The sequence below is a fragment of the Bactrocera tryoni genome, chromosome 3 (genome assembly GCF_016617805.1).
Source record: "Bactrocera tryoni isolate S06 chromosome 3, CSIRO_BtryS06_freeze2, whole genome shotgun sequence".
Taxonomy (NCBI): domain Eukaryota; kingdom Metazoa; phylum Arthropoda; class Insecta; order Diptera; family Tephritidae; genus Bactrocera; species Bactrocera tryoni.
The window spans coordinates 2,112,397-2,124,879 of record NC_052501.1 but is presented as its reverse complement, the minus strand read 5'-3'; the positions used below and the strand labels follow the sequence as shown (position 1 = coordinate 2,124,879).

The 12,483-nt window shown below is 34.1% G+C and overlaps 3 protein-coding genes across 7 annotated transcripts in view; 2 read left to right on the top strand and 1 right to left on the bottom strand.

The window, feature by feature from the left end:
- Positions 1-156: 156 nt before the first annotated feature.
- On the top strand, positions 157-945 carry LOC120771388 (LDLR chaperone boca). Its single transcript, XM_040099354.1, has 2 exons — positions 157-407; positions 481-945. The coding sequence occupies exons 1-2, from the start codon at positions 258-260 to the stop codon at positions 892-894; spliced, it is 564 nt and encodes a 187-aa protein (XP_039955288.1). The 5' UTR covers positions 157-257; the 3' UTR covers positions 895-945.
- Positions 946-1,103: 158 nt separating this feature from the next.
- On the top strand, positions 1,104-2,251 carry LOC120771386 (ribulose-phosphate 3-epimerase). The gene is made up of 4 exons (XM_040099352.1): positions 1,104-1,407; positions 1,472-1,657; positions 1,728-1,919; positions 1,986-2,251. The coding sequence occupies exons 1-4, from the start codon at positions 1,222-1,224 to the stop codon at positions 2,109-2,111; spliced, it is 690 nt and encodes a 229-aa protein (XP_039955286.1). The 5' UTR covers positions 1,104-1,221; the 3' UTR covers positions 2,112-2,251.
- A 3,844-nt stretch (positions 2,252-6,095) lies between these two features.
- Positions 6,096-12,483, bottom strand: part of LOC120771075 — a 48,935-nt gene continuing 42,547 nt past the window's right edge. For 3 of the 5 annotated variants that reach the window (XM_040098890.1, XM_040098889.1, XM_040098894.1), the window contains 9 exons: positions 12,031-12,200; positions 11,570-11,902; positions 11,017-11,515; positions 10,448-10,774; positions 10,198-10,381; positions 9,943-10,102; positions 9,737-9,860; positions 8,096-8,241; positions 6,096-8,035 (listed from right to left, as the gene is read on the bottom strand). In XM_040098890.1, the coding sequence (XP_039954824.1) occupies positions 7,700-8,035; positions 8,096-8,241; positions 9,737-9,860; positions 9,943-10,102; positions 10,198-10,381; positions 10,448-10,774; positions 11,017-11,515; positions 11,570-11,902; positions 12,031-12,200 (2,279 nt within the window). In that variant the 3' untranslated portion in view covers positions 6,096-7,699. The remainder of the gene's footprint in view (positions 8,036-8,095; positions 8,242-9,736; positions 9,861-9,942; positions 10,103-10,197; positions 10,382-10,447; positions 10,775-11,016; positions 11,516-11,569; positions 11,903-12,030; positions 12,201-12,483) is intronic. The other 2 variants (XM_040098892.1, XM_040098893.1) reach the window with 2 other exon arrangements.

Below are 12,483 nucleotides of genomic sequence, written 5' to 3'. Positions count from 1 at the left end.
TTTTATATCCACTATCGAAATCCAATAACAATGAATGAAGCTGGGAAATTTTCTGCAATTATAATTAAAAATTTTATACATTAATATTAATCCTATTGTATATGGGTTGTACTGAAAATTAAAATATTTGTGTGCATGACATTTGTGAACTATTATTTTCATATTTGCGAGTGGGATTGTTCATACATATGAGTATTGTTTTGTTTACGTGTGGCTTGTGAACAGTTGAGTAAAATTTTTATTAAATTTTGTAAACTATGCGGCTTTTGCTTTTAATCGCTTTAGTGGCGTTAGTTCCAAAAACTTTAACAAAAAAGGCTGAAGATGACAAGAAACCTGAGTGGGCAAAAAAAGATATTCGTGATTTTACGGATGCTGACATGGAGCGTCTCCTAGACCAATGGGAGGTTAGCGAAATTTTTGCATTTTAATTGTTTTATTAAAAAAATATAAGTATGACTTTGCGTGAAAATGATTTAGGAAGATGAAGAGCCATTAGAACCGGATGAGTTGCCCGAACACTTGCGTCCTCAGCCAAAAATTGACTTATCAAATCTCGATAGCAAAAATCCAGAAGAGTTATTAAAAGCTTCTAAAAAAGGGCGAACACTTATGACATTCGTTTCTGTGGGTGGAGATCCAACACGGGAAGAAGCTGACACAATTACTAAGTTGTGGCAGACAAGTCTTTGGAACAATCATATACAAGCTGAACGATATATGGTGGATGATAATAGAGCTATATTTCTTTTTAAGGACGGTTCTCAAGCTTGGGATGCAAAAGATTTTTTAATAAAACAAACTCGTTGCAAAGGAGTCACAATTGAAAATAAAGAATATCCCGGTGAATGGAGCACCAGCATTGACTCCACAAAAGAAAAACAAGAACTATAAAATTTTATTTCCCACTTTCTTTAGAGATTATCTTATTTTATAAAAAAGTGTTGGATTCTCAAAATATGTTTAAGCTGAAAATGAAAGTTTATATTTTTTAAATTAATAAAAATGCATTTCATATCATTCTTCAAATGGGTTTTTACGAGTTTTTTTATATGTTCGTTTTCCAACTCTTGATAAACTCTATTGTGAACCGGTCTTCAATTCAATTGCACGTTTTAATGACAGGTTCGACCCTTAGATTTGACCGATCCAAATTTTATTTCTTCTACCGATTCAAAATCATTCCGTTTAAAGAATATATATAAATTAATAGTTATTAAAATGCCTGTTCAAGCGAAAATAGGTCCATCAATATTGAATGCTGATTTGGCTGACTTGGCAAACGAATCGCAAAAATTGCTAGATAATGGAGCAGATTATCTACATCTTGATGTAATGGATGGTCACTTTGTACCAAATCTTACTTTTGGTCACTCGTTAGTCAAATGCTTAAGGAATAAAATAAAGGTATATCCAACTTCTTTATTAATGATACTTTATTTTCATACTTGTATGTATTTCTTATAATTAGAAAGATTTTTTCGAAACTCATATGATGGTGTCCCGCCCACAGCAATGGATTGAACCTATGGCTGATGCCGGTGTAAATCTGTACACATTCCACATAGAACCAGTTATGGAAGAAGTTGCAAACGTTTGCCGAAAAGTACGTGAATCAGGAATGAAAGTAGGATTAGCTTTGAAGCCAGGCACTGAGGTACAATATTTGCCATGTATATTTTTTCCAACTATATGTACAACTTATCTTTTGTATGTTAAATATGAAGGTTCAAGTAGTTGAAAGATACGTTGATATGGCCGATGTTGTTTTAGTAATGACTGTTGAACCGGGATTTGGAGGACAATCTTTTATGGCAAATATGATGCCAAAAGTGGAGCGTTTACGTACTCTTTACCCTAATCTAGACATAGAGGTGGATGGTGGAGTTGGCCCAAATACTATAGAAACTTGTGCGAAAGTAAGTTTTATATCATTTCCACTCACAAGCATAAATCGATCCTATATCAACCAAAAATCTTTTTAGGCTGGCGCAAATATGATTGTGTCTGGAACAGCTGTTATACAAGCTCCTAATCAGCGGGATGTTATAAACTTGCTTAGAGACACAGTTCAAAAATACACAAACGATGCATGCACACATGTACACTAATGATCTGACAGGTTGTTCTTAAAATATTTGGGAAATTAATTGTGACAGCTGCCTCATAAATGGGAGGCGTGCTTGCGGAATAATGTACATACATATGTTATTTTTACAAATACACTATTGATATGGCTTGTTGTATTTTACATCTTCGGGTTATAAGTAGTAACAGGTGCCTCATAAATTTGAGGCGCCCTTGGGGGGTAATTTTTACAAATACTGCATATTTTTTAAGAATTTCATAGAATATGAAAAATAATGATTTGCAACTAAAAGAAAATTGTCTTTCATTAAAAAAACAAAATTTGTTTGTGCCATTTATTTACTTTTATTAACATTTATGTATGTATATATTCAGTTTTTATTCCTTTATTTCATATATGGTATATGTATAGGTATGTACGTATTATATCTATATACATAGATACACATATTATATACATACTTTGCATTAAAGTATGCGTTAAATTTGGTTTATGTGTTCTCTTATCACTTGCATTGTCATGTGTTTATTTATTCGCTCCGAACTTTTTTGTAACTATTAATATTTCATTATTAATGCAAGCAGGTGTACCAACAGCGGTTTGTCATTGAATTTTTATAAATTTATATGTATAATATGCACATACATACGCATTTTTAAAGTCACTCAAGTAAATTTATTTTGACTCAAGCTCTGTTTCTAATAAAGAACATATAGCAAAGCATATCTTATTTTATATTATTGTCATCACTTCTGTTAAAATAAAAATATGATTAATGAAATTATTTTCTGATTTCATGTAACTACCTCTTAGAACATGCATATTACAAATCGAACCGATAAATAAAAATATTGCTTCTGAAGCTCATATGGAAATGTTGGTCGCTTTAATGCGAAAACTCGCAATAAAAATAAAAGTTAAGGCAATCAGTTCAGATTTATTATAGAACATATGTAAGTATATGTACCATATACATATTTTCTGTGTAGTTTTGGAATTGTGGCATAACTGATAATGATTGATAATTTTGACCTCTTCTTACATCCGAATTTCGGTATTTGTGCATTTTTAACAAGTGCGATTATTTTGCTCTATTTTTTATGATTTTTAGCTATGCTGGCGTTTGCGAAAGAAATGTAAACATTTATAATCAATATGGTTAAACTTCTTATAAGAATAATTTGATTTGTTGTGCATTATGCAATTATTTTATTTATAATTTGACATTTCTGATTTCTGATATTCAAATATTGTATACCGTTATATGCACGTAGGTTCTGCATATGTATGTGCGATTTTAACATGTGTTTGCATGAATGAGTGAACAAGAGGAACGAAAAGAAATGGGGTTTCAGAATAAAATTAAATAAAATTGTTGTGTATAAGTACATATGAATGTATGTATACATTGGCTGTGTTTCAACATACAATTTTGCGTTTTGAAGTGTATACATGTATGTAAGCTTATTATTTCCATTGTTGCCTTAACTACAAATGTATATAATACTATAAGATTTATATGTAGTTTCACCTTTATTTCGACATCGTCACTATGTCGTATGTATGCAAAGTATAAAAGTAAAGCAGTTTTTGACTTTATCAGAATGATCACATTAAGTTGGTTTCTTTTTGCATTCACTACTTGTATGTTTGCTTCATATTTTAGTCTAATACAATATTTTATATTTATATGTATATTAATTTATGATATTCATGTATGTATATATAAGTATATGTATATTATTTCTATAACTATAACAATACATGCACGTTTTTGTATATACTATATACATATATATATGTATATATGTATTTGTTTATAATGGATGATTGTACATAACATGTTTTATTGTCGTATTTGTTTATTTTATTTTTTTTTTTCTTCTAATCTCAGAAACATGCATGGTAAGCTTTTGCTGCACGCGTTTCTTCTTTTCGCATTATTCTGCTCCGCAAATGCGTTCAAATAGTATTGTCTACAATTTCTAACATACAAACATGTACTTTTGGTATATTATACTTTAGTTACAATTTTATTCTTCTTCGCTAAGGGTATAAATATTCATATATAGTACTTGCGCTAATTGGAGTATTAGTTGTGTGTGTGATAGCAAACAGTATATATGTATGCAGGTAAATTTACCGCCCTTATAGGTAAATATGTATGTACATATGTGTCTGGCTCCTACTTGTATTCATATACTCTCGCATTTACATACATATGCATATGTATGTATATATTCAGCATGGATTTTAATCACAAACAAACAATCTATTTTAATTTTGTTATTGTTATTTGCCTTAAATCGTATTAAATTTGTCTGATACATTTTAAAATAGTAAATATTCTCATTCTTTTTATATTCCTGCTTCCTTAAATTTTGCTTGTATTATAGTTTATACTAAAAATGTATGTATGGTTTATACATAATATGTATATATGTATGTATTTAGCTGTGTATATATAAATTCAAGTATACAACACTTCGTTCGAAATTATAAAGCTGTGTGAATGTGCGTATGTGTGCACTGCCTTTTATACATGTGTACATACCCTTCAATGTACATACATATAGTATATGAAGACATAAATACGTTCACATACGCATACTTACATAAATATGAATTAATAAACGGAAAAACCACTTTAATGAAGTTGAATAAAATTTCCTTGATTTTCGGTTTCCAAATTCACACATGCATTGCTAGTTATTTAAGAGTTTAATTAAAGTTCTTTCATCAAGTTTGGCTTTCGATAAGTCAAGTAGAAAGCAACATAATTCTAAGAAAACTGCACAATGTAAAATAAGAATTGGTTCTTGTAAACCTACAACGTTAAAAAAATTATATTACAAATTTGATCGCTCCACAAAAAAGTCTAGTTGAATTTTTCCATATTAACACTCCTTTAAAAGTTATACGCAGTTTAAATTTGACATCAAGTTTACAGACCATTCCTACAAGTTTACTGAGCTTTAAAACAGTACACCATGTCGTATAAGCGACACAAAAGCCATAAGGCACTTGTATGAATGCTCAGGCCATTTGATCTACTATAAATGTAACTTCAATTGCGTAGAACCGCTTTAGGACAAAAACAGAAACTAAACAACATAACAAAATTAACTTGGAAATAACGGACACCCTAATTTATCATATGTACATATGTATATGTATATGTATCCTTCTATAATATACATATGTATATTTGTATGCATATGTAAAGTGTATGTACATATGTATAATGGCATTTGTGCCTAAAGAAGAATGTGGTTGAGTGAGGTAAAAATCAGCTTTGGTTATTACTTATAGACTGTGGTTGCAGCTCCACGTGTAATATGTATTTCTTTTATGTAGTTACATTAACATCTAATTGTAAATAGTATATGTATATGTATGTATGGCTAAATTAGCATTTATATATATCGTGTATATGTATGTATATATAGACAGCATGTATATATTTAATTAATTTTATATTGTTAAAGCTGAAACCCATGCATATATTTCTTTTAGTTTTTCTTTTTATTTCATTATTTTACTAAATAGAAGCTTACAACAACACGCCGCACTAATATTTGTGTGTTACAATAAGTTTCTGCTTGTATTTAATATTGTCTTTTATTCGAAAATAATATTTTTATAGAAACATATGTATTTTAAACTAAAATAAATGGGTAAATATATGTATTTCGAGGGCAAAAAAATAAAAAGCGATTCGTATTTTAAATAATTTAAATTGTTCTCTCAGCATTAGGTAGATATTCGCTTAAAAATTTAGTTCTTTACCGCACTGTTATTTTACAAATTTCAAAATTAAAAATCAGTAATTTTCAACTTCTCAGGCCTCAGCCATGCACGTGCGTCTGTGCGCAAATTATTTGTTAATGTATAAATCTATTTAAAATCATCACTCTACCTTATTATATAATACAGCACATTCTACAAATTACAAATTTATTGTCTTCGGTACATTGTCTTTATTTGCTGCATTCCATTTCACCACTTTGGTTTTGAACTTTATTTTATTGTCTCAATTTTTATAAACATCCATAGTTCACACATTATATTCTAGAGGCATATTCATTCAGATAACACAACGCGTATGTATGCATGTTCGATATAGGTATACATACATATGATTGTGTGGATGTGCGTAGAGTATGAATGCATGTGGTATATGTAACTTTTCTACCTTTTAGCTTATTTCATTATTGTAGTTATTTATTTTTGAACATTTGCTCACACAACAATATTACAGTCATTGACTACATACCTCACTACTACATATGTATAATATTTGTAGCTATGCACTTTCTGCGTCTTACATTAACTAATCTACTTTATGTTGCATGTAGTATGTGTTTTCTTTAATAATTTGTGTGGTTTATGTTTGCAAGGATAATAGCTTTTTTGCACAGTTTATACGTGTACACATATAAAAATTAACTATATATTTCCGTTTGCTTATAAAAAATATTTTTTATCATAACATATTTGTATGTATATATGCATATGTGTAGGTATTTATGCAAATGTGGTCTCTGTGTACATTTGCTAATTAATAGACGTGTAACAATTTCATGTTTTACATATATGTATGTATGTATGTAGCATATAAATGTGTGTGTATAAATATTCCATATATGTAGATATATGTATATGTGTACACTTGTTTTGAGTGGGTATGATTTCAATTAGAATAACTTTTATGTTTTACTATCGTTTTGAGTCTCCACAACGGCAACCATACATGTCAAATGTTATCTTTGATAACAGAAGTAGATATGTGCATATATGTATATATTTGAAAATAAATCACAATCGTCAATTGCAACTTTACTGTCGCAGAGACTTTCTCTGCACTTTGCCTGTTACTTTACTACAAAACTTGAAGGATATATCAGCAATAAATTGTCAAAATTAGAATATGGTATAAATCTGTGGGTATAGTAAACTATATACACATGATGTATAGATATAAAATACTTTTTGTATTTTGTGATACATTGTATGTTTGTATGTATGTAGTATGTATGCACTGGTATTTAGTTGACCCTCACGGATTTTGTCACATTTTCTATGGTTTCCTTCAAGGAAACAATGTGAACTTTGTGTCCAATTGACATTTAAATTCGGAAATTGACTTGTTCGGTTATAATATGTATGTGTGTGCTTGGTGGTAACATGTTGTTCCCCTCAAAAGTGTGCCCTTTAATACTAATGTATTACAAAAAACTTGTAGTACTTGTATAAGCATAGCTGTTATACACTCTTTGCCTAAATTTAATTTTTTTATGTAAACATATTCCATTTTTCAAATGGCAATATGCCACAAGGATATGAATATATTTGTTGTTTGTCAAATACAAACGAATCGCAACTAAACTGTATTGTCTAACACTTTGTAGAAATGTTTCTCTATGCCTAATTTACATATAGTATGTATGTATATGTGTATATGTGCATTATTGTCTATCGAAATTCAATGTACTTATTTTCGTACATTTTGACTGCCTTCTTTCTCTCTATGGTTTATTGAACACCTCACTTACAATGCCTTTCTTGTGCTGGTTTCTTTAAGTTTAACTTTTAATGTGAATGTTTAGTCTAGGTCTTCTTATAATTGTCGTAGTAATCAATGTCCATTGGACTGCGATTCTGATTGTGATATGGTTTTTTGTTGCGTATGGGTCCAGTCGCTATGTTTGACAGAATATCTGGTCCGCCTGGGTGTGCATCATATTTGGATAGCCTCTCTTCATTTTCAGGTTTTGAATATTTAGCCATTTGCTCCTGTATCCATGGCACATATTTGATCACATTCGCATATACGCCTGGCAATTTCGGATGTGCACACATTATGCCCCACGACACGATGCCACCCACAAACCAACGATCCTTTTCGCCCGGATAGGGACAGAGCAGAGGACCTCCGGAATCACCCTGTGAATATTAAATTCATTGATATTTATATCGACATTTTTTCATTGATTCTATGCATACCTGGCATGCATCCTTTCCTCCTTCCTCATAGCCGGCGCATATCATTCCATCGGATACTGTCAGGTTATCAAGCCAAACATCGCATTGCTGTCGGCCAATAATCGGGACTTGCACTTCATTGACAATTGGTTCGTATGTGGATTTTGCTGAAATACGTATAAAAATGAGAGTTAAGTTTTATAAACTGATCTAGACTCTGCCTTGACCATGGTTTGGTTTAAAAGTACGAAGAGTAAGCCACAATTGATAAAGTTATATAAAAAGATTTTCGAACTTGCTTACAGTGAATAAAGGCTACAGTAGCTTTCACGGTGATAGGCATCCGAGCAAACTTCAAGTACACTTATATTAATATCAAACTACTATTTTTTCATATCTGTGATCATAAATAATTATCTTCACAAACTATTGCCCGAGGTGAGGAAGCCAGCAATGCTTTATATACGTGTAGGCAGATGCTCGGCACAATCTGTGGGCTTTCCCCCTCTCTCATGCATTGTTGTTAGACAGCTATATTTAGACCAATTCTGCTCTACGGTGCAGTAGTATGGTGGGTAGGCGTACGGAAATCCATCTACCGGCAGTTAATGGAAAGGATTCAGAACAACTCCAACAGCGGTTTTTGAACTGGCACTAAATTTGCCACCTATAGACCTCTTCGCTGAAAACTGCGCAGCAAAATCGGCTAGACAACTACTGAATGCAGGAGAATTTACATATAGAACCTTCGGGCATAGCTCAGTGGGTAATGGTGATTGGGCATTGATTACATGACCCTAATTTTTAACTGGGAAAGAACGTTCAAAGTGAACATACACAACCTAGCAGCAAACAAAGCTGCCGTATCGAATATCGTCCAGAAGTGTCTTGGAAAGCAGGATAGCAGTGGAAAGTGTTTGCCAGAAGTAAGCAACTTAACTTCTACTGGGTGCCAGACCACAAAGGTATCAAGGGCAATGAAATAGTGGACGAGATTGCCAAGAATGGTGTCAAGCTAACATCAGACAACGTGAACAACATTGGGAAACCCATACATTGTCTATACAATGACCTCGACAAAAGTATGGTAAAGAGAATCAAAACCCGATGGAACGAGCTACCTGGGTGCAAAACTGCAAAAGTCATGTGCAAAACGGTAGATCGGAAGTACTCAGCATTTCTTTTGGCACTCGTCAGGAGAGACTGTAGGAGCATGAAGGAAAAACTAACTGGTAACTGTCTGGTGGCGATACACGCCCGCAAGATGAGGCTGACAGATCGAGAAGACAGCAGGAAATGTCTTGAGCAGAGCACCCGGGAAACAATGGAGCATCTCTTGTGCACATGTCCCGCATTGGCAAGACTACGCTGTAAGCATCTGGGGTCCCCACAGTATAATACACTGGAGGAGATATCGACAGTGAGACTGCAGAGTCTGTTAAAATTCATCCTAAACGATAAATACTCCTCTTGGACTTAACAAATGAACTCCATCTGGCATTGCAAAGCACCAAACCGGTCTATACGTGGCTTATTGGCCTATCAGATTAACCTAACCTAATCTTTGCCCGAGGTGAAGACAACGTGGCAAGGCCAGACAAATATTACATTAAATTTCAATAGTATACGTATAGCTAAAATATAAATGAATCATTATCTTACGGTCTTTGTTGTCCCGCTTTCCCCAACCGATCACTGTGCACATTTGATCCGGCTTCAGTTTAATTCCGGGTGGCGGCAGACAAACAGGCAATAAATGCTCATGGAATGCGACCCTAGTGGCCAGCTGAAAGCATATAGCATAAGTATTTATATTAATATGGCTTCGAAGTATTTTTCGGTCATTAATTAGCATGTGATTAGCTTACTTGAAATAGTGCTATGTCATTGTCATGTGTGATTACGGTATTGTAATGCGGATGCGGTATAACTGTTTTGACTTTAACCTTTTGCCCCGTGTATGTATAGGAGTTTCGGCGCGTTACACCAAGCTGTATGGTCCAATCTTCAAGGTCAATGACGGTATGACTAAAATGAGTTACATACATGTATGAAGAGGGTATGTGCATGTTGCTAGATGCCTAAAATATACTTCTATTTATTAATTTAATGTATTCACTTACTTTCCTATGCAATGCGACGCTGTGAGCACCCATTGATCGGATATTAGAACTCCCGCGCAGTAGAATATTTTTTCAGGTCCTCCTAAAATTGCGGCCAAAAATGGCCAAGTGCCTGGGTTGGCCTGTGAGCCTCCAATGATGCGACGAGATGGTTTGTGGCGTCCGCGTTTAACTTTTCCGCACTCTAAAATATTAATTACATTTCAAAATTGCATTGAAAAATCTATTTCCGACAGTTTTTGAAATTCACCGTAATTAGCACAAGTTAATTCAGCAACTGGATAATCCTCATCGGGCGAACAACTTGAGAATTCCTGCATCAGATTTGAATGTTTTTTCGCATACATATTCCAAATATCGGTCGATACATTTATGGATGCCATAAGCGATCGGTGTGTTTTGAGTGTTACCACACTCGTGGCGTTAACGGCACTATAACCCAACATAGAGCATACAGCTGAAGGGGACACTGCGCGATCCCAGTTTTTAACACAAGCTGGGGTCCACATTTGTGTGCTTATACGATAGAATTCCAACATGCCTTTCCCTAAATCGCCATTACGATCGCTTAGACGAACTGTTGAGAAGAGCAAACGCAGTTAATCTTGGTAATTTTACTGTCCTGCGCTAAGCACATAGTCAAGCTTGGAACTAGCAGGCAATTAAGGGAATAACACCGTAAAGACCACCTCGTTGGTGGCCATGTTTTCGTAAATACATACAGGAGATTAATTAAGTATTAAGTCATTTGTTTCTTTACTCGCCCCATTGTCTGAAGCCCACTATATGCTTAACCTTGATGACACTGATTTTACTTACTGCAATTTCGTTCGTCTTGTCCATATGGACAGTCGATAACCCCGTCGCATACGTGATTTATACCTATGCAACGATCATCGCCACAATAGATCTCATCCTTTTGGCACCGTTCGCATTTGGCCTCATCTGTTTGGTCGTTACAATCCAAATGACCATCACATACGTAATCTTTGGGTAAACAGCGATTTTGATCACACTGAAAGCCATCGCATTTGGGGTTCGTTGATGCTATCATCACCTCACGCACTTGGTCGAGTCCAACACAGTCTTCGGGGTTTTCGAAATCTTTAAAGAGCTTACAATTCAAATATTCAGGTAAACTGAGGCCGAACACATCAAAGAAGAAACCACAACGTCGCATAGTTTCGGTGCACAAGGTTTTACAAGGTGGTACAGTTGCTCCGGTCGAACCGCATTTCGGTACAAACAGGGTACAAAGGAACAGTGAGACTAATTCGTAACATCGCACATCCACCAGTGCATCGTAGGCATCTAGATCCTGTAGGTAATCATTAAGTAAAAGTAGATGAAAATATGTAACAGAAGGTATTACCACTTGAGTTTCGAGTTGCCCGAAATGCCCAATGTAATTGGGGAACACGGTGTAGTTGTAGGGGATTTGTGGACCTTGGCAAAACTTCACTATGATAGGTAAACAAGTACCGGGTGCAGGGTTCTTTCCATAAATCGAAGTATCCTCCACATGGACGGTGTTTATAATCGTTTTGTTGACGAATTTTATAGTTGGATAGGCATTGAAATATGCCGCTAAGCCACCAGCAATCACCAATAAAGCGAATGCGTTTACTAATACTTGCCAGAGACGAAACTTCAGTCGACCATTGGTGATGTAAGGATTGGAGCTTTTGCGACGATGAATAATCTGCTAAAGTAAACAAAAATTTAGGAAACAAACGGAGCTCTAGATTATTCTAGTTTCATGAAACTTTGTAGCCAAATCTGAGTAGAATCGAATGAAGTAGTAAGCGTTACAAACTTCCGTTAAGTCCTTACCTGATGTTGTAGTGACATCGTGTTTGGGGTTCCATTTTGGAATCGTACAATTGTTTGTAGGCTAGCCGGAGTGGACACGCATTTGGTAAGTGGCGACATAGGAACCGATTGTTCCATCTCTTCGATGGTTTCATTTTGCAGTTTTTGTTTATAAACAATAGGCGCCGGGACTGGAACAGAATCGAACATTAACTACATTGTTGATGGTAGTCTACATGAAATGCCTCATTATTATTAATTTGTAGCAGTAATTACTCGAACTTAGCTTTTCTCTATTTCTGGAAAATCCTGGGACGCAGAACTTAAAGGTCTAATGAGTTAAATTCTGAAGTGATTGTAAAAGTTAATGAAATAACAGTATTTTTCCTCATGTTTTTGGATTTCTCCTTTTCGGGAAACGAACCATGAGCTCGCTAAGTCCCGATTTCGATGAAATACAAAATTTGGTTTTGA